Raw genomic sequence first — 23,355 nt, 5'->3', positions numbered from 1 at the left:
ATTTTCTATGGCCTTGTTTATTGTCCATGTTTCGGCTCCATACAATAGGACAGACCATACATAGCAGTTTACTAGTCTCAACTTAAGCGCAAATGTCATCTTTCTATTTGTTAATAATCCTTTCATTGCCAGAAAGGTATTCCGAGCCATTTCTATTCTTCTTTTTATTTCTGCTTCGCATCTGGCATCATCTGTGATATTTTGTCCAAAGTAGATGTAATTACTGACCTGAGCAATTATATGTCCATCGAGTTTCAAACATATTCTAGGCTTATTCTCTGTATTACTAAAAATCATTGACTTAGTTTTCTTGACATTCATGCTTAGACCACACTCTTCATTGACAATATCCAATACATGTTGTATATCTGCTTCATTCTCTGCGCAAAGTACAGTGTCATCAGCATAACGTAAATTATTAATATTTACACCCCCAATACTAACACCTTTCATATCTGAAATTTCCCTGAATACCAACTCTGTGCACAAGTTGAACAGAGATGGGGACATTACGCATCCCTGACGTACTCCTCTTTTGATTTTTGTGTAACCTGTGATGTCATTGTTAATTTTTATGGCAGCTGTCTGCTCCCAGTAAAGTTTAGATATGAGACGTCTGTTCTTACCATCGACATTAATTTTTTGTAAGCCTTCAATTAATTTGTCGTGGTGAATTTTGTCGAATGCTTTAGAGTAGTCAAACTTTATCTATTACTTGTTGCAAGTACAATTCTTTTCTTCGAAAGCAGGGGGTACAAAATATTTTTATTCTACTGTATTCTAAACTAATAGAAATTATACCCAAAAAATGTTATTGTGGTGGATTTACACCCATTTATGAATATTGTATTCTCTTTTTCTTTTTAAAATTTGTCTCCATTATTGATACCTAATGAAAATGGATGAGAAAGGTTCGCAACCTTCCTAGTCTTATTCCCTTGGGTTAACCTTGACATTGTTACTAAATAATCAAATAATTTCTGGACGAAATCCCCAACCCCAACAATTACCTAAGGATGATTAGCACACCGGGAATGCTAGTTTACATCCTGCCGAACAAACCAATCTCCACTTTGCTTGTTTCCATGGTGATACTTACATCACTTACCATGGTAACACACGCTGTGTTCCTAATGCCGTTATCATGAGATATCGCTCATTGGTATAATGCGATCGGTAGGTAGCTAGCTATGCTCCTCATCCACTATCGACTATATCAGTTGCTTTCAGACCCAAAGTTCGGACATTTTTCGCAGATCATCGATGTCGATTTGTTTCGAGTGAACAGAGGTAAACAGACTTTCTGCTATGGTAAGTCGAAATATCTTTTAAACTAAATTGAAACGTTCAGTTGAACAGACAAGATTATGCAAAAGAAATATCATCGTTACAGAAATTGCATTCTAGGAAGAAATCAATGAGATTTAATCCCCATAATTATTTATATTGGCAGTATCTGTGAATTTTTCTTGTAATTTAAAATCACAAAAACCTGATCAAGCAGTTTCCTCCTTGAAGCACAATAGGGACTTTTAGATTGAGTGAACGAGAATGGCGTGAACATTTACTGATCATGTGTGTCCATGGCAAGCCGTTTCAACATTATTCTTTTTTCTTGATATCAACAATTTAATTCTTTATATCAAGAAATTATTTCCTGTTGTAAAGCAATGGTAATCCTTGATATCAAGAAAAATGAATAAGTGTTTTTAAAGAAAGCTTGTCATAAACAAACATGATCAGTGGACGCCGTTCTCGTTAACTCAATCTAAAAAGTCCTATAATGTGATTACTTGCCTAGGAAATAGAGGAAGGCAATACAAAAGTACAATATAAGTCCAAGATCACTTGATACGTAGGTAAACTTAATAATAAAATTATTTGTATTATAGGCGAGTGGATTTGAGAGAATGAAATATATTTCGTTGAATCGAAATTGTTTAATTTTGTTAAAGGTACTATGTCCCTTTTGCAGCCAACCTCAAATGCTGTAGAACTTTGCAGGAATTATGAATATGTCATGTATGTCCTATCTGTGAAATTTAAACGTTAGCAGTGTCCTCATATTCAAATTATGCAAGGAAACCCGTTTACTTGCTAGACTTCACTGTCAGACACTATTGAGTGACCGACTGGCTTTATTCTTCTTTGGTAATAACATACATGAAAAGAGTTGTAAAGGGTACGTGAGCATTTGTCTACATCAATAACCCACTTCTTGTGATGGCCAAGATTAAACTGATTGAATCTTTGCGCAGCATAAAACGTATGACCATTCGGTACAATTGTCTGAAAATCAAGACTATTACTTTTGGGCTCTATAGCCCTAAATTTGATTTGACAACTAATAGTCGTTATTTTCCCACTTGAAGACATTTTCAAGCCCCACCTTTTTTAGGGAAGTTCTAAATTAGTATTATCTTTCAAATGCAGTTGGAATTTAACTTTTTCATTTTTTGGGCCTGCAAATGGGACATAGTACCTTTAATGAGTTATATATCACCTTCGTTTCTTACAGACGAAGAAATGACAATACAACAAATGTTTTTCTTTACATCATTCTGCTTTAAAAATGTTTTAAAAAAGACAACGAGGAATTGGACAAACTACCTATCTCCCAGGGATGATAGTGTTTGCTTATTGTTGTTTCTTTGTTATTTTTTTATTTTGGTCTTTTTTTAGTTTGCTGTTTTCAAGAAACAACATTTTCTTTAATCCTGGAAATCCCGCTTGTTGCTTGGTAGTGGACAGAGAAGGAAAGAACACTTTTTTTTAAATTTCAATGTCAATTGTCTCAGCAAAAATATTCCTCCCCCCCCCCCAATAACAAAAATCCGTCTTCTTTTTTTAACAGCAAATTTTGTATTACTTGCCGTAGCAATTTAGGCAAGGATCATGTATTGCTTCCGACAACATATAATCCTATCTTCTCCTGACAGCTGTATGCTCTTAAGGAGTTATATATCATCTCCGTTTCTTACAGAAGAAGAGGTTTCAATATTGACCATGGATTTTACATCATTTTGCTTTAAAAACAAATGGAAGACAACGAGGTATTGAACGAGCGCACCTATGTATAACAGGGCTGAAATTGTTTGTGAATATATTTTATCTTTTGTAATAAAAGTATAACGATCATACGTTTTGATAAAAATTAGTTTGATTTATTTTCAATTTAAACAAAATTAAGAAACGTCGTCAAGACCCAAGGCTGCTGAAATTGCATCACGATGATTGTGTAAAGTCCTTGCATTCGTGTTAATAACAAGTTATTATGCTTAGCATGTAGATGTCCGCTGAAGAATGTATCATGATTATTTTTTGGTTAAAGTGTAAATCAGCACGGAGGTTAACATCATTTAAATGTTTTACTATTGGCACATCCAACTTTCTGATATGTTAACCCTTCTCGCTTCCATTATAATGGATCGGCGATGTAAACAAAACAAAAGGGGGGGGGGGGGGTAAGTACAACTTGTCATAGGTCTACATCATGAGGGGCTGCAATTACAAATCCCCCCCCCCCCCTCCACTCGTTCGGCCCTCTTAAGTTGGGGTTTATACTGGTGATGTACTTCTTTCTTAGAAATGAAATGTTATCTAAATCTTATTTTGAAAAGCAAACACTAATATAAAATATTGTTTTATGTCTTTACAGTATGGGAGTGTGAACGTAAGCATCAAAGATCTCGTTACTGAGAAATGGGGCAACGAAACATGGGAGAAAATAAGGTAAGTGCCCGAACTTGTCGTTTTTCTAATTTTTCTGCTTTTAATAAACCAAAGTTGTCAAGGTAGACTTCTCCTGCAAATCAAAAAATCAATATATACTGATCGATGAGCTAGGCTATAGGTATAAGTGTGATGATTTTGATGCCCTAGGGAAGAAGCTGGAAAATCATTGAAATGAAGGGACAGAGTATGTTGCATAGGATAAAAGCAGAATACTGTTTTAAGGAAACGAGTCTCAGCTTATATCTAACTTTATAGTAATGACGCAAAACGAAATTCACTGTCATGATATCTTTAAGCCAGACTTTAACGCATAGACTGATAAATACAATGAAATTCTGTCGAACGAGCTGGCTGCGAAGAATTGTTTAATATGTGAGTAAAGAACAACAAAATCGAAGAAGCGAATTCTAACGTTCTGACTCGTTTTAAGGTAATGAGTCTCAGCTTATATCTAACTTTATAGTAATGACGCAAAACGAAATTCACTGTCATGATATCTTTAAGCCAGACTTTAACGCATAGCCTGATAAATAAAATGAAATTCTGTCGAACGAGCTGGCTGCGAAGAATTGTTTAATATGTGAGTAAAGAACAACAAAATCGAAGAAGCGAATTCTAACGTTCTGACTCGTTTAAAGGAAACGAGTCTCAGCTTATATCTAACTGTATAGTAATGACGCAAAACGAAATTCACTGTCATGATATCTTTAAGCCAGACTTTAACGCATAGACTGATAAATAAAATGAAATTCTGTCGAACGAGCTGGCTGCGAAGAATTGTTTAATATGTGAGTAAAGAACAACAAAATCGAAAAAGCGAATTCTAACGTTCTGACTCCGTCTCAAGCTAATAAAATGCCTACAGTAAAATATTATGTCAAGCAAGTATTCCCAAAGTTTCTGTTTGATTACACTTTTGTGATCCGACCCGTCGATATATTTGCAGGATGTACACAATTCAGAATGACTTTAATGGTTTAGTTGATTTCTATCGGAAGCTTCTTCATCATTAGAAACAAAGATTTAATTTAACAGACGAAAACATGTTGCTTGAACTCATAGTGTGGTCTACTTCTATTTAATACACTGAGAAATACATTTGGCGTGTGTCCATCCGACCTCTGAGTTTATCTAATCTCTGAGTTTATATCCCAATTTCTTGATATTACTAGGATAAAAGCCGGTGTGGATGATCGGTTTGTCAAGTTCGATATGTACCCGGACTCCATCACATACCAGATAGTTGGAGCCGCTTCAGAGGTCCTGGGTAAGTTCAAAAGTAGAGAGTTTTCGCAAACTCATTGTAGACGGAGAATCTGCGGTTCGTGTGCAAAATCGCGAAGCTACTATAATAACAGCGGGGTGACCGCTGAGGTACTAAAATCCAGAACGGGTGTTCTCAATGACGCCTCGATACAAACTATTTCATTCACCTGATAAAAATAATAGTATTTAAATAGACATAATCCAATCTGCATACATTAGTTCTTGCCACACTTAATACAGTTTGCATTCTGACTATTGCGAATACTAGACAGGTGAATGAAATAATTTCTATTGAGGAACTTCACAAAGACTTATGTATTAAAATTGATTACATTACGAAAATGGCCTATTCCCTGCCAGGCAATACAGTACAGACGGGACTACACGACTAGCACAACTTGTCTAGACCAAGCCACAAAACGGATATTTATAAAATTTCAACAATTTATCATCAAGTTTTAAAACAATTCATGTTATATCCATATTCATGTTGATATATAATTCAAAGGCAATAATCGGAAGAAAAACAACTCACCTAAGAGCCGTTCGCATCAGGGGCGGATTTAGGGGGAGGGGGCCTTTGGCTGGCCAAAAAGAAGAAAACAAAAGGAAAACTTTTGTTGGGGTGCTTTCTCCCCCCCCCCCCCCCACAAAAAATTTAAATAAAATAAATAATGATAATAAAATAAATAAATAAATAAATAAAAAATAATAAAATTTAAAAAAAAAAAAATAATAAATAAATAAAAAATAAAAAAATAAATAAATAAATGAATAAATATTTGTCGGCACTTTTTTCAAATGAAAAAAAACAAATGTAGTGCTCACTGACCCCCATACCCCCCCCCCCAAAAAAAAAAAAACTGAGCGAAATATCGGTCGGCGCGATTTTTCAAACTTTATCAAACAAAGATGATTATGTCATTTAAATTGTATGTTCTTTCAAATTTCACACTCACTTTTTCATTATCTCACAAAATATTTTGTGTAGCGCCCTCTGCAACAGGACTCAACTATCCCTTTACATATAAATTACTAAAGGAGATTACTATATCTATAACTATTGTGTGATATGACCTGCTATTCACACAAAATTATTGTCATGATCAGGTAAAAGCAGAGGTATAAGCACTCTGTCCTTCCACCCCCCCCCCCCCCCAAGCCGGAGTGAGTAATTAGCGCGAAGAGGATCACGAAGTCACCTCTACGTCTAGTAATCAACAAGGGATACGCCTACCCAGTAAATCACCTTCGCTTTAACAAGTCAATTAGCACGTAATGAGAGGTGGACATTCATCAGGGATGGGAGCAGGATTCCATCACTGAAATTAAGCCAATTAACAAGCTCGAGAACGGAACTTTGTTATTAATTCATCATTATGATATAGATAATTGACTATCGGGAGGATAGAACAAACTGTTTGATATGTTGATAATTATGTGATATACTTCCAGTAGATCAATTATATTCAACGCTATCAATTCCAAATATATTAGATTAGTAATTTAGGTAATTTGGGAAAAATTCACAAATAGTATGTTGCACTGATTGCAATCGTCATATCTCGTACGTTTGCAAGAAGAAGAAGAAGAAGAAGAAGAAGAAGAAGAAGAAGACGCAAAAGAAGACGAAGAAGAAGTAGGAGAAGAAGAGGAAGAACAACAACAACAAAGAGAAGAAGAAGAAAAAGAAAAAGAAAGAGAAGACGAAAAAGAAGAAGAAGGAGAAAAAGAAGAAAAAGAGCAAAAAGAAAGAGGAGGAGAACAAAGAAGAAGAAGAAGAAGAAGAAGAAGAAGAAGAAGAAGAAAATAAAACTCTCGATGCGTCTTTTAATGACAGTATCACTTTGAAGTATACTTGCTACGGCTTATCTTCAGATTTTGCCATAATGGCGCTGTCGACAGAAGCTTTTAAATTCACAATATAACCCTTCATAGAGATATTGTCTTGAGGAGATGTATTCCACAAATACACAAGATATAATAATAATATCCATCACAATTGTGGCCTAGCGATCTGAAATTTGTGCATTAATGCAAGATATGAAAAGCCAAGCCGATTTCTGAAGATCTCATTTATTATTCTTGAATAGAAAATAAAGGTCAGTAATGAAAAGGAATATGATGGTTGTAGCCCATTTCCTCATAGAAAACGAGATAATGTAACAGCATGATAATTGCTATATGAACGTACATGTTAACAAGAGAAGATACCATATTTCGTTTTAAAGAAAGAATGATGTGGAGCGCCAGGAGTGTCAAGTTTGACAGACATACCCGCTACACAAGAATCCACTTTTATTACTATTAAAGGAGAAATGGTGCACTCAGCTGCATAGAAGCATTGATAAAGCAACAAATTTTCTCAGAAAAACTGAGATGCAGGGTTTTTGTTTTTGGTATAATGGAAAGGAGAAAAGGGCGTCGATATCATGATAATGCAGATATATTTATTATTTGTGTGGTATGTATAGAACATTTGTTATTGAGTGGTAGTAAATTCCATTTGTATTTGTATACAAAACAGAGAGAACCACCTTGAAACCAAGTGAGTCAAAGATGTGTAACTTTATGATTGTTCATTTGTTATCGTGACCTTATCTAATAAAGTAGCTGTGGAGGGCTAAATATTATTTCCAAAAATCATCTCATAGTAAATAACAAGAAAAACAACATGGCTACAAACAAAATCAAGTATCTAACATGAATAGGATATTGTGAGCTACTTCGAATCTATAAACCAAGCTGTAAGATATTTTCGCGAAAGAGAGTTATCTCTTATAAGACAATACTCCGAAGCAATATAATATGTTTGGCAGATTTTCCTACGTCAGATCTTGTTTTACTCGACGATTTTTCTTGTATCGCTTACGTATGTTAAGTTTTCTTCAGTAAAAGAGAAACCGGGTAACAATTACGATATAACTTTATTTTACAACCCGATGCTTGATAAGAACTATGCTATAATCAGATCTGGCTTTTGAATATTGTGAGGGTCATTTAAAACAATGTCTCGGGATGGTGACAGTGAAAGTAGAAGGTCAAGTCAAGGTGAACTGACAATCCTTAACAGTAGAGAGTTTGATTAAATTAACCTGCAAATAGCAACAGGGGTTCTTTTCTTTGTTCCGCCTGTTTTAAATTTCCCCTTGAATTTGTTTAATTATTGTTATAAGATCAATCATGGTTGGTTTTGTTTTGTCTGTCATACCAGGGACTTGCTATTTGACGAACACCTATTATATAAAGAAATAAAAAGACGCTTGCTTGTTAAAAGCAATCATATCTCATGAACGCGTATGTAAAGTCCAAGTCAACGTTGTTAGGTTCACCGACTAGCAAAAATACAAATAAAGAATATCATTAATTATTATAGATAATGATAACAATAACAATGACAGTATATGACAACAACAGCAATAAGAATAGTAATACTGATACTACTACACCTACTACTACTTATACTACTACTGCTACTACTACTACTACAACAAACTTATAATGATGATAAAAAACAACTATTATGATAATGATAACAATAATACTAACAGTAATAATGAGTATATTAATAATAATAATGATAATGATTTCAACTACTACTAACAATAATGATAAAAACAATAATAACGATGATAAATAAACTAAAGGCATTGCTTCACTGTCAATGACACTTACATCTTTCATTCTCTCTTCTTCAAAATGTGCATTCTGAGGAGAGAAGGTCATAGTTAATGCATACATGTATAAAAGCATATGATCAAAACATTCCCAAGAGAACACTCGTAACGCTATTCACCTGCCACATACTAATCCCGAAGTACTTGTCATAACAAGGTCATGTATATAGTAAGGATAAAGATCTTAGTTTCCTTGTGTACGTTTTCATGGTCCCCTCGCTAGAGTGACAAGCTCCTCTAGTTGAAAATGGACATGAAGGTTGCCCTTGAACTAGGTATATCGTAATGTCTAAAGTAAGAGAGTACCCGTCAATCAAAAAGATTAGTTTGCAGTCCAATTCACTTCAAGATTTAAATCCATACACGATTCAGACTCTCTGCTAGAAAGAAGTGGATTCAGACGAACCTCAATTTACGTGGTATCAATGTACTCGATATCTTGATTATTGCTAGTAAATTCATGGACTGAACGATCGTGCCCTATTAATTTAAAGCAAGGGGACATAATCCCGCGCAGGAGCAAAGCAAAGCAACGCAAATCAACGCAAAACAACGCAAAACTACGCAGGGCAACGCAAAGCAAAGCTAAGCAAGGCAAGACAAAGCAAAGCAAAGCAAAGCAAAGCAACGCAACGCAAAGCAAAGCAAAGCAAAGCAACGCAAAGCAACGCAAAGCAACGCAAAGCAACGCAAAGCAAAGCAAAACATTAGGAACCGAGTTTGTGCGAGCTTTTGTCAGGGTGCAACACATTTGAGATTTAGGTAAGTAGAAATGAGTTATTAAGAATGCGTCAACAAAATATATGCACGTTTTTTTTAAATAACAATGACCATTTTCTTGCCATTCGCAGCAATATAATAATGCGATTGTTTAATGAACTTGAACCCACGAGCAACGTCCATTTTTATTAAAAGGTTAAGTCCTTTAAGCGATACATAAATTATTGATGACTACCCAAGAGTTACGAGACCTCCTTGAAGTGACGTCATTTTGTTTTAGACTCTCATTTCGTGTTTAAAGGTACTATGTCCCATTTGCAGGCCAACAAAATTAAAAGGTTAAATTCCTACAGCATTTGAAAGATAATACTAATTTAGAACTTCCCTAAAAAAGGTGGGGCTCGTAAATGTCTTCAAGTGGGAAAATAACGACTATTAGTTTTCAAATCGACTTAGGAGCTATAGAGCCAATAAGTAATAGTCTTGATTTTCAGACCATTGTACTGAATGGTCATACGTTTTATGCTGCGCAAAGATTCAATTAGTTTAATTTTGGCCATCACAAGAAGTGGGTTATTGATGTAGACAAATGCTCATGTACCCTTTACAGCTCATTTTATGTATGTTATTATCAAAGAAGAAAAAAAGCCAGTCAGTCACTCAATAGTGTCAGTGACAGTGAAGTCTAGCAAGTAAACAGGTTTCCTTGCAATAATTTGAATATTGGGACACTACTAACATTTAAATTTCACAGATAGGACATACTTGACATATTCATAATTCCTGCAAAGTTCTACAGAATTTGAGGTTGGCTGCAAAAGGGACAAAGTACCTTTAAGTTTGTTGCTGTGTATTATTCATTCTGAGATGCAGTGAACCGCTTGATTGGCCCACTAGAGCTCTCGGTGAGAGTCTGCTGTATCAGTTCATTGTGGTGCAATATTTTTGGTCATGCTATTGTGCACGTTTTGCAACTTATATAATATATGGCGACATTTTTATGAAAAATATTATTAAAAACTAGTCATAAATCTATGCAATGTCTCGGCTTAATTCGCAATTTCGCAGGCTACTAAAAGGTAGCTACTAAAAGGGTTTCTCATTGGAATACCCTACAAAGCATTGTTATACCATGCTCAAAATGATGTCACTTGCAATTGCATTAGGCTGCGACCTTGAGTCTTGATGTAATATTAATTATTTTGCAAGGTGAAATCTTGATGATAGACATGCTCGAGTCAGTCATGTGCTGTAACATGTTGTAATTTTGAGTGATATACGAAGGTAGATAAGCTGGAAATAAGGGTTCCATAATCACAATGAGCCATTTGTAATCGGACATGCAGAGCTCACATAAGTTTTATCAGAATTCGTTTTAATTTTCCACGGGAATCGATACATCGTTAGAGATGAGGAATTGCCACTCTTTTTCTCACGATTGTTTAACGGTCTACGACCGTATACGTGACCAGACTTTTCGCGAGAGAAATTCAGTAAATATCCCCTTTTTATTTTCCATTTTCATAGGTTTGCAGCAAGGTTAGAATGTGTAAAACTGGGTATGTTTCTGGTGCTCTGGGTTTCCGGGAGCTAGAAGCGTCGGCCACTTTTAGGCCGACCAGCTTTCATCACAGTCGTATAAATCAAATGGTTTAGGTGGGTCAAACCTAAATGGAATTGCATGCTCGTGCACTAAACAACTTACTGAATGTCACATGTGTTAGCCTTTTAACCAATACATGATAATACACTCCTTAGCAAATTTCGTATAATAATGATCAAGCGTCAAATGATTGCAATCCACCATTAAATGATGCGCTTTCAATTTGTATTTGTCTTCTCGCAGTAGTTTCTCATTACACCGTCCTTGTAATTTTCCTGACACGACTTGATAAACTAACTTAATTGTACAGTTAAAAAGAGGACTGTCCATTTTGTAAATAAATTATTGATGCTTGACCACATCGCCTGCAAATCAATTACTGGGTGTGTTTTGGGCGAGTCAGAAATTTAAGATAGAAAATACTTTTATATTGGAAGGACCTCGGTGTACTATAATGGACCTGCGAGTCTATCAGTAGAGTAATTATCTAAACATCACTATCCCTATATAGCAATAAATTCCAAGAACCGTCATTATAAAAAAAATAACACATTTAAAGGTACAAATAAAAGTCGTAAAAGTCAAGTTAGGTAGAGGGGATATGAAATAAAATATAAAGTAAGGTAGAGACCCTCTTTTTACATCCATTTCGTTATGTAAACATAACACAAGCGAGCAAATAATATTATAAATGTACACAGCATTGATTGCTCTAGCTTGATTGGAAACGTTCAGCCGGCACCAGTCTGAATAGATTGAACAAAATGCAAGTGGGCAGTGTTTAATAGTTACGGCTGTCGAAAGGGTCGAATAATCAAATTACAAATTATTTCATTTTTTATATTCCTTTCCATCTTCCTCTCCTTTTCTTGTTTACTCCTCAAATTGTATTCGATGCTCGTTAATTTTAATTGCCTCTGTGATCAAATCAAACAGAAGAGGGTGGTGTAGTGGCAAAGGAAAGTGCAGCCGTCAGCTACCCCCATCATCATACTGTAATTGTACAGTATCGAGAATAAAGCGAACGGGTTTGCACGAGAAAACTAAAATACGTTCGTTCCCCCTTTTCCTTTTAAAGATCCGTCTCGTTAACATAAACCCCATTAGAATTCTCCCATTTTGAATTCATGATTTCATAAATATGGGACTATTAATATCATTTTATACAACAGCGGGTTGTCTTGGGAATCATTTATATCTTCAATAATGGGGTCCAGGGGTCCGCCTTAGGGTTCCCGTATAGCCGTCGTGAGCGATAAAAACTCTAATCCATCCGTTAAAATCCAAATTGCATTACCCACATTGTGTGTTCCTTTCAAAGAGAACAACAAGCCCTCAGGTTGAACATTCCATCTCATTCAACAATAGCAGAACACGCCCTTTAAACTTGAAACTTCAACTGGAAAACATTCAATGGTATGATGCCCACATTAATGAATTATCCATCTGGATGTTTCTAAAGCTTAAAGGTAATACAAAGTTTTGGGAAATTTCGAAAATTGGGTGGATATATTTGGATGCCCCTGTGAATGTATTATAACCACAAAAAGTTAGCCCCTAAAACGCTTCTGCTTTCGAGAAAAATTGAATATAAAATGTTGATCAATTTCAAATAGCGCCTACGGCTGTACAATTGTAGTTGCGACCATGAAAATCTCAGAATATGTAGTTGTGATACATAACTTCAAAACCGGGATAGCTAGTCGGTCGATTTTAGTCAAGAAACATTGTTTTATAGCTTAATTAATATCTTGACCTTGAGAGGGAGCTATACAACATAAAGAGTGTATTATTTACAATTTCATAACTTTAGACTCGATTTCAACCGCGACAACGATCACTGAAAATTGTAGGATCGCATTATGCTTCCAATATTTTCATTTGAACCAAATTCATGACCCCATACCAAAACTGTGTATTACCTTTAACAAATAATGTTCACTTTTCAGGATTTTTACATCCCTTTTGATTTTTTAGATTTTTCTTTAAATTTCCTTTAAAATAGCGGTCCATACTTTGAGAACCCCTGTATAAATAGAGTGATGACCAGAAATGATTAATATAAAAATAATACACAGCAGTGAGGGCATTAGTAAGAATTACCCGCACAGGGTACCTCTGGAACAGTTTAACACGCCCGAGGCAATAGCCAAGTGTGTTTGGACTGTTTAGAAGGTACCGAGTGTGGGTAAAATTACGAATGCCCGAACAAAATGCTGTGTATTATTTGTTTTATAAAATTATGACGTGGATCCTTGTTATTTGATAAATCACCCTCAACTCAAAGTCCGTCCGTTCATTGCTAATTCTAGGTCTACATCTATGACTGATCTAGATCTAAATTAAATAACTAATGCGTTTTAATTAGGATCTACGTCATCATTTTATAATATTTTATAACTCATATTTCATGTCGTAGGTGTCGACGGTAACGTTGTCCTGGAGACGTTCGGTGTGTATTGGGTGGTATGGTGTATGCGATGTGGTTACGACGCCCTCTTTCGGGCTCTGGGTGGTACCCTCTCAGACTTCATGGCTAACCTGGACTTCTTACACAGTGTGTACATGAAGACCCTCTACCCTAAGATGACCGTCCCGTCGTTCAGAGTCGAGGAGCTGGAGAATGATGAAATGATCCTTCACTACTACTCAAATCGTCGCGGCCTCGGAAGCATTGTCTACGGTAATATCCGAATGAGGATACAGTCACACTATTACATTGGCGATCAATACTTCAATTGCATTTGTTTTTAAAACTCTTTCTGTATCCGTGCCTTTGAATTAACATCATGGAAGATACACACTTTTGTGTAGACTTGATGATTCTACCTTGGCCTTTCTTGATATTTCTCAGGGGCCAAAAAGTAAACTTTGAAGGATTATGATAATACCCAGGATATTTTGTTTTCTTCTTCAAGCAGACATTCATATAGTAGTCTGCCATGTAAACAGTTCGAATGCATTTTGTTTCGTTATTGTGTACCTCTCCCCCTTTTTATTCTTTGTTAAGAACATATATATGCCCCGAATATCAGTTTATCAATCTTTAATATGCTTCCTTTATATTTATATTGTTAGCTTACGTATAATTATACTAATAGTATCCTCTTTAATCCTCATGGAAATGCTGTACCTTCATCATTATTTACATTGATTTTTATTTTGAATTTCATTAAAAGGATGCGTGAAAGCGGTCGGGCGAATCATCTTCAACACGGAAGTGGACATCGAGCTGTTATCACATGACCAGGCAGAGTATTGTGGGATACTAAAGGACCATTACAAGTTTCACGTGTGTTTCGTCAAGTTTGATCTAGCTCCGATGGGAACTAGTGGCATTGTAACTGAAGAGGTAAAAATTGAGTCTCGAATTATTTTTAACCATTTTGCTTTGGAGTGCAAACTGTTTTCTCTTAATATTCTGGTTAACCTATTTGTTTTCTGTAGGTGTGCGCACGCGTGGGTTTGTGTGTTTTTGTGTGTGCGTGTGTTGGTGAGTGCGTGTGTATGTGTGGTGGGTGTGCGCGCACGATACATTAATAACTCAAATCAAACATTTTGTTTTCCCGACTACGTTATTACAATTCCATATGAACTCAATCCTGGAAATGGATATCCCTTAATATACTTTTGTTTTTGAATATGTGAAGAGAGTAACGACAATCTTTTTTTTTTAAGTGAAGTGGGCTCCAAGAATTGTTGCTAAATTATATAACATTGACATAAAGGTAAGGGTAGAGAGGGGGGGGGGGGGGCAACAACAGGGATCTTTTGAGGAAATTTATCATCAGGGTATATTCTTTGGGATTTTTAGGAATGGACCTCCATTGTTGATGGGACCTCGCATCTCATCGGTGGGGGTGACTATCGGCCACCAAGCAACGAATCTGTGAAGAATAATCTGGTTCTCGCTCGGAACGGATCCGCTAAACGATGTCCTTTCTCAGGAATGGATATCAACGGGATTGAAGAAAGTCTGGCCGAAGGAAAAGTGGCAAGAGACCAATGTCTCCCCGAGATCTCTGAGAAACGTGTCCTCCCGATCAGTCACTTCAAACCGAAGATCCCCGCTAGGATTCTCCTAGATCCTGAGACATTCTGCAAGACCTTCCCCTACCACATCCTCTTCAACGATGACCTGGTGATCATGCACTCTGGATCAAAGCTGCAACAGTTCTGTCCGTTGATCAATGATGAAGGCGCTACACTCAAGGATATTTTAGTCCTTGATCACCCGGAGATTGAGTTGACGTCGGAGAATATCTTTCTCTTTCTCAACATGATCTTCATGGCGACGCTGAAGAAAGAAGCGATGGCTCCTCACATGCCGGTCGTCTCTCTCAGAGGTAATGCATGAATAGATTCATTTCATGAAAATGAATTATGCTCGTGATGAAAAGAATTTCGTCAGCGCTCATTTTCCCTGCCATACGTGTTTGCACCCATGTCGAATTATTTTATTAATTTCTAAAACTTGTTGTGAATTCCAACGAAAAGAAAATGAAATCAAATTAAATATAATCAAAGTTCTTTCTTTTAAAAAAAACCAAATAGAACTGACAAAAATTATTGCAACGGGATGTACGAAGAGGCAAGTTTAATAATACGTTCGACACTTGAAAGCGATAAACTTTTTGAAAAGCAATGTTTGCATGGGTTACCGCTCCTTAGCAAACTCAATTACGTCTTGAATATAAATTGGTCTGCAGGAATAATTTGATTTGCTTTACATGGTCATTGAAAGGGTGATTTTATTTATTCATTTTTTTATTTTTTACTCAAAGGATAATAAAAATGATGAGCTTGAGATAGAGAGGGGTGGGAGTGAGGGTGGGGGGGGGGGGAGATATATACGTATATATATATATATATATATATATATATATATATATATAGGGAGAAAGACAGTTCTAGAAAGAGAAGCAGCTGAATAAAGGAGGAAGGGTAAAAGTACATAAAGGTTCCCGGTAGACGTGGACAAATGACCGGGACAGAATATGTTTACTTTAGAGAGACGTACATAATCAAATGTAAGAGGGCAGTAATTTGACAAATGATTGCACGAGTTCAATACAATTTGGGACAAAACAATACAGAAGAAAAAATAAAAGGAAAAAGAAATACCCTAAAAAGAAGAGGAGTAACGAGTCAATAAATAGCAGAGTATCCACCTATTATGAAAGTATGACACACTCCCTTTAATAAATTCCCCATTTCCTTTTCCTTGTCATCAATCTCAGGTCAGATGGTGTGGATGCCTGATTCACATCTCTATGTGTTCCTCTGTTCACCCCAGCTGACGTCACTGAATGACCTAAGGGATAGGAAGATGCACTTTTCAGACATCGCATCACATGATCTAACACGTGACCTCATCCTGTTCAATCAACAAAGAATCGCGGAGGTTACTAAATACGTCACACTTAATTCTATTTGTGTGGTGTTTTTTATTATTCTAAACAGGACAATGTTAATTAACTTGATGGCAACATCAAGATTCAAGTCTAAAGTGATGTCCTCATGAACATTCTAAATACACATTCTAAAATTCTAAAAGTTTCACAATGAAATTTACCTATATATTAGTGCATGGGCGTCAATCCTTACGTAATACCTATTGTTCAGGGGAAGGGATGATCTATTCATTCATCCCCCTGAACAATAGGTATTACTTAAGGAATGACGCCCATGTATTAGGGGAGTTGCATCACTCAATCACTATGATTATCAATGAGTTGCATGTTAAGCATGGTTATGGATGTTGTGTAATAACGTCAACGAAGCCAAGTGATCATGAAGATCAATTAGCATGAACTGGGTTGTGCAATCCAATGGCACGCACGATCTAATTGAAATTTAAACATGCATGCATTGCCGTCTTGAAGCTCAAGTAGTGGTTAACAAAAAAGAGCTCGCCCATTAAATTCTAGAAATTATAATTGATATTCATTATAGTAATTTGACATTATTATTTTGTGCAATTATTTGTTATTATTATTATTAAAAGACTTCTAGCAAATTAACAAAGTGCAAAATATTTATATTTCATAAATTGTTTTTAGGTTGAGTTGGCGAAGCAGTTAGAGCAGAAGAAAGAAGAACTGCGCACGCTCATGAGAGACCTAGAACTAGAGAAGAAGAAAACTGATACACTACTCTACTCAATGCTGCCGAAAGAGGTCGCTAATGATCTTCGAGATGGGAAGAAGGTTGAGGCAGGTTAGTCAATCAATGGTCAAGTCCCCATTTCACAAAACTTGTCATCAGTGACAAATGCAAGTTTTTTTTTGTTATAAGCTACTGATTCTTGCTTCTGATTGTTTATCAGCAGTTTGATCACTGATTTGTTTTCATTTGTCATTGAAAGAAGGCTTTGTGAAACGGGTCCCAGCTGAAATCATAGCAAAGACATAATTGAACTAAACAAATCAAAGCTATGTTTCGACTGCGTGACGATTAATCAAGATATATTTGTGTTAATACAAAATGTGCTCTTTTCATTATTAAAATATGTTTGGTGGTTGGCGTTGCCGTTAACAAAACTATCTAAGATGGCTCGAAAAGGATCAAGGAGTATGGGGTCGAAAAAAAGAATTTCATTCTATCACAAACAGTTTGTGTAAGATCCCTTCTCTTTCTGAATATACAAAAATTATCTCTCCTCTCTCTTTTTCTCTGATGTTACATTTTCAGTAAGTGATCATTTCTTACAGCATCATTATACAATGTGGTTCGCTTCACATGTATTCCAACATCTTCTCCCCCTTCCTTTTCTCTCTCTTTCTCTTTCTCGCTCTCTCTCTCTCTCTCTGTCTCTCTCCCCCCTCTCTCTCTCTCTCTCTCTCTCTCTCACATCCTCGTTCTCTTTCTCTAGGTGAATTTCAGCAGGTGACTATTTCCTTCAGTGATATAGTTCGCTTCACCGACATGTGTTCTCAGTGTGATCCTATTCAGATTGTTTATCTGCTCAATGAGATGTATGTTGTCTTTGATGAGCTCACCAGCGTACACAATGTCTATAAGGTAAGCAATACAAGAAGATACAGTTCAGGAGCCACGCCCCCCCCCCCCCCCCCATTAACAACGGAATAAGTTGCGTATCTTGTCACGGGTATTCGGTACTCGGTATAAATAAGTGATTATTTAAGTATTACCTGATCAATTAAACGAACCTACTCTAGCAATATCATTGCATCTACCTATGATACAAATATTTTATAAAAAATTGAACTACCTTCGCAGCTATTTGTACATTACCTCATATGATTGATATTTTTCTGCTTTAATAAGGAGTCGAATTTCTAATTGAAAATGCCTTATCTTTTTAGCACTTTCCTTCACCATTTTCACTTAGGTTTTGAGTATTAAACTTTAACGTTATCATGTATTAAACACAAATGCAATACTTACGTGCATTCCTTAGGGGAAAAAGAAGGTAAAAGAAGTTATAACATTATGTGTTAATGATCGTTATTTTACGGTATAAACACTTTTAAAATAAATTGCGTTTATTTAAGGTTGAAACCATCGGGGATGCCTACATGACGGTAGGAGGCTTGCCTATCCCTAATGAAACTCATGCTGAACAGGTGGCATGCTTTGGTCTCGGGCAGGTTGAAGGGGTTAAGAGCATCTCATCGCCTGTCACCGGAGAGATAATACAGGTAGGATGATACTAGAATATAGTAACGGTATCTAAGTACAGTTTATACTGTTAAAGGGGGCGCGATGGCTCAGTGGTAGAGCATTTGTCTCGTTACCGGGAGGTCCCGGGTTCGAAACCAAGCTAATGCACTCCTGCCCTTTGGTAATTAAGGTATTAACCGTCATTACAATTACAAAGTCCAGCTGAGAGGACTTAAAACCGTTGGGCTCCTGATTGCTTACTTACACGCATATACATACTTGTTTAGTAGTCAGACAAGAGAATCATCAAACACCAATTGGTTTCAAAATCAGTTATTACAGGGAGGTCAATGTATGAAAGCTTCAATTAATGCACTTTAAAACAAATTACTGTTAGGGAAGAGGTATATTTTTGTAAGTTGTATCTCTCTCTAGATGATCCCACTCCTCCTTACTTTAAATGCTGATTTAATACTAGGAATACCTTTGTCTGTATTTCAGTATAATCACGAAGAAGTACGGTTGTTCAAAAAATCTGTATAAGTTTGCGCCCCTCCCCGTCTACCCAATCCATCTTTCCTCATCTCTTCTCTCCCTTCTCACTCTCACTCTCTCTCTCTCTCTCTCTCTCTCTCTCTCTCCTCTTCCCACTATCTCTCTCTCTTTTTTTCTTTCTCTCTCCCTTTCTCTTCATCTTTCCCTGTCTTTCTCTGTCTATCTCCCTCTTTTACCCGTTACGTCCACCCCCTCATAGTTTGTTTTTCTCTCTCTCGGCCCTCTCTGTTTCTTTCTTTCTTTTTTTCTCAACATTCCTTTCGCTATTGCTGGATTTCAAAGCCTTTCGGCAAATAAAACTAATACCTTAAAGGCTGAATTCTTAATTGTTTCCTTGTTTTTGTCATCAACATAGATTCGAGTGGGTATCCACACCGGGCCTGTCGTAGCTGGTGTTGTGGGTGTTAAGATGCCTAGATACTGTTTGTTCGGTGATACTGTGAACACGGCATCGAGAATGGAGAGCCACAGTGTACCGGGGAAGGTTCACATTAGCCCTTCTACCTACAGGTGAGTTCACATTAGCCCTTCCACCTACAGGTGAGTTCACCTTAGCCCTTCTACCTATAGGTAAGGCGTACGTTAGAGGCTTCTTCATACTCGCACTAGGGTGGGACAGTGAGTCGATATTAAAACACGCAATATTTGCTCCGGAATTTAATTCGTCAAATATTTCACTGCTGCCGTGTACGTCACTGTACGTAACACGTCAAGTGATTTTTTTGTTTTAAAATACTATTTTTCATAGCAAAATTACCCAGAATATTTCCTCTTGGTGTTCCATTCGGGTTGTTTAATGTGTCCGCGCTAGTAACAAACGAAACATGTTACTGTGAGGGTTTGTTAGAGATATACACGATCAAAATTAATCTTAAATACAAGATTCATGACAATCGCAACTACTTTCGAAATATCAACCTAAGGCCATTTCAATGGCCTACAATATCACCTATTTATTGCAACGTGCGGACATTACAAAGACGTATTGCGTAATCCATCTATGATTTATATCGGATATAATAAATAAGGAAATTGAAAATGATGTTTAATTGAATTGCGAGAGGAGTTGCAAACATGTTTATTTTTTTTTATAATACCAAGCTTGATTGTTATAATTGTTTCTTGGTTCCTAGAGCGATCAAGGGTAAAGGGTTCGAATGCGAGGCCCGAGGTGGGATGGAGATCAAAGGTAAGGGTAGGATGATGACACACTTTGTGATTGCTCGATCAAACCAGACCAATGATGACGACACAGACTCAGCTCCAGACTCAGCTTCAGACTCAGCTTCGAATGAAGGTATGTAACCTTGACCTTTGAACTTTGAACCTTGAACCGTGAACCTTGAATACGCATATAATCAGGACTTAGCATCTGTTTAGTAACTGTTTGTATATATATTATTTATCATTTGACTTAAATTTCGATTCATTCTGTTACTTTAAACATGTCTATTCAAGCATGATTAAGCTATCGTCCGTCTCCATTTTAATAAGATGAGTTCTGCAGTGGTAAAGATGAAAAATAATTTGTTGACCTTTATCATTTTCTGCCTGTAGTTTTCAAGAACCCAACAAAATTATTAAAGAAATTTCTCATAAAAAAAACATTTTGTGTAGTCCCATTATAACCCATTTGTTTGCAGTGAATGTGACCTTCAGCAAGACTGAGTAGATTTCCTAAATCTCGATTATTCCAAAACTCCACAGTATACATCATTTGGTGTGTAAAACATAATCACCTTTGCCCAATTGATTCTAGACTGTTTCTTTCAACATAATTATAGTGATTCCATGCAATGTACTCAACTTTATTTAAGTTCGTAGTACTATAAACTCTCTCTTAATTGACATAAAGGGTTCCAGGACACCTACCCCCTGGACAAACTACCCACCGGATAACCATCCCTAGTATAACCACCCTCTAGGACTACTACCCCTAGGGCAACCACCCTCTAGGACGGCTATACCCCCGGGACAATTACCCTCTAGGATGAGTTTCCACCAGCTAACTATCCCCTAGGACAACCACCATCCAGGGCAAATACCCCTGGGCAACTATCCTAGGGTAGTTGTCTGGGAGTATAGTTGTCCGGGGGTAGTTGCACTAGAGGGTGGCTGCCCTAGGGTGTAGCTGTCCTAGAGGGTGGTTATCCTAGGGGTGGTTATCCGGGGTGTTTCAAGTTCAAGTTCAAGTTCATTTATTCAAAACCACACAAAACATGATATAATCTTTTACATGAAAAAGAGACTGGTAATAGTACATCATTAAGTGAATGGTTTTAGGACCCCTGTAGAAGCTAAGCTTGTGAGCGGGGCCCTATAGTCAACAAAATACATACATTAACGATATGGCAAGGTGAATAAAAAGAATATAATGTTTATACAAGGGATGGAAACAAACTAAGCTACAGAATATAGAACACAAACAAATATTCGCACACACGCGCGCACCCACACACACACACACACACAGTCCTTAGTGGTGGTCCAGGGGATAGTTGTTCTGATATATATATAAAAGAAAACACAATAAAACAGGAATTATTCACGCTTACAATGCTTCCATATTGGTCCCAATACACCATTTTACGTCTATTTAGGGGATGACGCCCTCACGTGTCCTGATGGTAACGAAGTCAGAGCCCCTGTCATCATCAACGAACCGAATCACGAACTGACTACGAATAAAGACGACCTCACTACGATCAAAGCAGGCAAAACAGCCCCCTCTGGAGTCGAGACCCAGGCATCTACATCTATATCACCATCGTCCGATGTTACCGAGAGAAGAACCTCTTCAGCATTGTGCACTGTGCTTTAAATGAGTGCAGCTATAAAGATAAAAGCTCGCTGAAAGGTGTTACAACCATTTACAAACATTTGAGGCGCAACAAATTTCGCTAAAGCATCTCAAATATTGTACTTTATTTTGTACAGGCATCTTTAAACATTTTCTGTACAATGAAATGTTTGTTCCAAATATCCCACCTTTAATTCTATTTCACATTCGTTTAGATCTAAACGAAATCACTGAATTTTACCAAAATTATTTATACGACGGGATTGAAAAGAGACATGTTCTGGAGGAGAGCATACCTCCTGATTGTATCAAATTCAGAACTACATAGTTATTTGAAATTGAGGTTTGAATGGATATATGCAATTTACAGTGACATAAGAAACTCTTGTGTTGGAGATATTTCACCAGCCTCCCACACCCGATTATTATTCCCTTTTTTGTGCTTTAAATGAGTGCAGCTAGATGAAAGCCCGCTGAAAGGTGTTACAAACAAACAGCGCCCTCTGGAGTCGAGACCCAGACATCTACATCACCATCACCACCACCAAAACATACAAAAAATAAAACAAAAAACGTCACGATCGTCCGATGTAACCGAGAGAAGAACCTCTTCAGCATTGTGCACTGTGCTTTAAATGAGTGCAGCTAAATGAAAGCCTGCTGAAACGGGCTACAAACCGTTTTAAAACATTTAAGGCGCCACAAGTTTCGCTAAGTCATGTCAAATATTGTACATCATTTTGTACAGGCATTATTGAAGTGTTGAAATACAACTAGAGTTTTCAACATATCTTTATTTATACACGGTTAAAAAGCCCAAACAGTTACAAGACTGATTTACATTGGGGCCGTGTGAAACAATGTAAATACATCAAATAAACATACCATTTGTGATTTTAAAAAAAGAAGAAGACATTTGTACACCTGAACAGTGAAATGTATATTCGAAACATTGATCCCACCTTAAATGTATTTCACTTGTGTTTAAATCTAAATGAAATCAATGTGTTGTACCACAATTAATTAAAGCATGGGGTCGAAACGAGACATATTCTGGAGTAAAGTAAATACCTCCTGGTTGTATCAAATTCAGAACTACATAATAATTTGAAATTGAGGTTTGAATGGAGATATGCAATTTACAGTGACATGATAAACTCTTGTGTTGGAAAAGTTTCACCAGCCTTCCACACCCGATTATTATTTCTCTTAGAGGACCATTACCAGGAATCTTCCCCGCTGACAACTACCCCGAACTGAGGGGTATATATTATTATCAGGGTGATTTCGATGCGGCGGCCAGTGAACAATTTTTTAGTCAAATAAAGAACACCGTTAAAAGCGTTTGTTTAACTTTTGTTTTGATACTTCTA

The 23,355-nt window shown here is 36.7% G+C and overlaps 1 protein-coding gene across 1 annotated transcript; it reads left to right on the top strand.

Annotated features, from left to right (window-relative positions):
* The first annotated feature begins 1,052 nt into the window (after positions 1–1,052).
* LOC115921433 (guanylate cyclase soluble subunit beta-2-like) lies at positions 1,053–22,003 on the top strand. The gene is made up of 13 exons (XM_030978918.1): positions 1,053–1,311; positions 3,659–3,732; positions 4,908–5,002; positions 13,421–13,684; positions 14,181–14,353; positions 14,816–15,347; positions 16,242–16,405; positions 17,064–17,220; positions 17,876–18,024; positions 18,519–18,665; positions 19,538–19,692; positions 20,316–20,479; positions 21,783–22,003. The coding sequence occupies exons 1-13, from the start codon at positions 1,309–1,311 to the stop codon at positions 22,001–22,003; spliced, it is 2,298 nt and encodes a 765-aa protein (XP_030834778.1). The 5' UTR covers positions 1,053–1,308.
* The last annotated feature ends 1,352 nt before the right edge of the window (positions 22,004–23,355 follow it).

This window comes from Strongylocentrotus purpuratus, unplaced genomic scaffold, assembly GCF_000002235.5.
Source record: "Strongylocentrotus purpuratus isolate Spur 01 unplaced genomic scaffold, Spur_5.0 spur5_scaffold_1, whole genome shotgun sequence".
NCBI lineage: Eukaryota > Metazoa > Echinodermata > Echinoidea > Camarodonta > Strongylocentrotidae > Strongylocentrotus > Strongylocentrotus purpuratus.
The sequence above is the reverse complement of the archived record's forward strand: the minus strand, read 5'-3'. Positions and strand labels throughout refer to the sequence as shown.

What these genes read in the sequence shown, in the direction of transcription:
- LOC115921433 (XM_030978918.1), top strand. An exon ending in AGCCGCTTCAGAGGTCCTGG is followed by an intron (nt 5,003 to 13,420) that starts GTAAGTTCAAAA and finishes TTCATGTCGTAG; the next exon opens with GTGTCGACGGTAACGTTGTC. An exon ending in CCTCGGAAGCATTGTCTACG is followed by an intron (nt 13,685 to 14,180) that starts GTAATATCCGAA and finishes TTTCATTAAAAG; the next exon opens with GATGCGTGAAAGCGGTCGGG.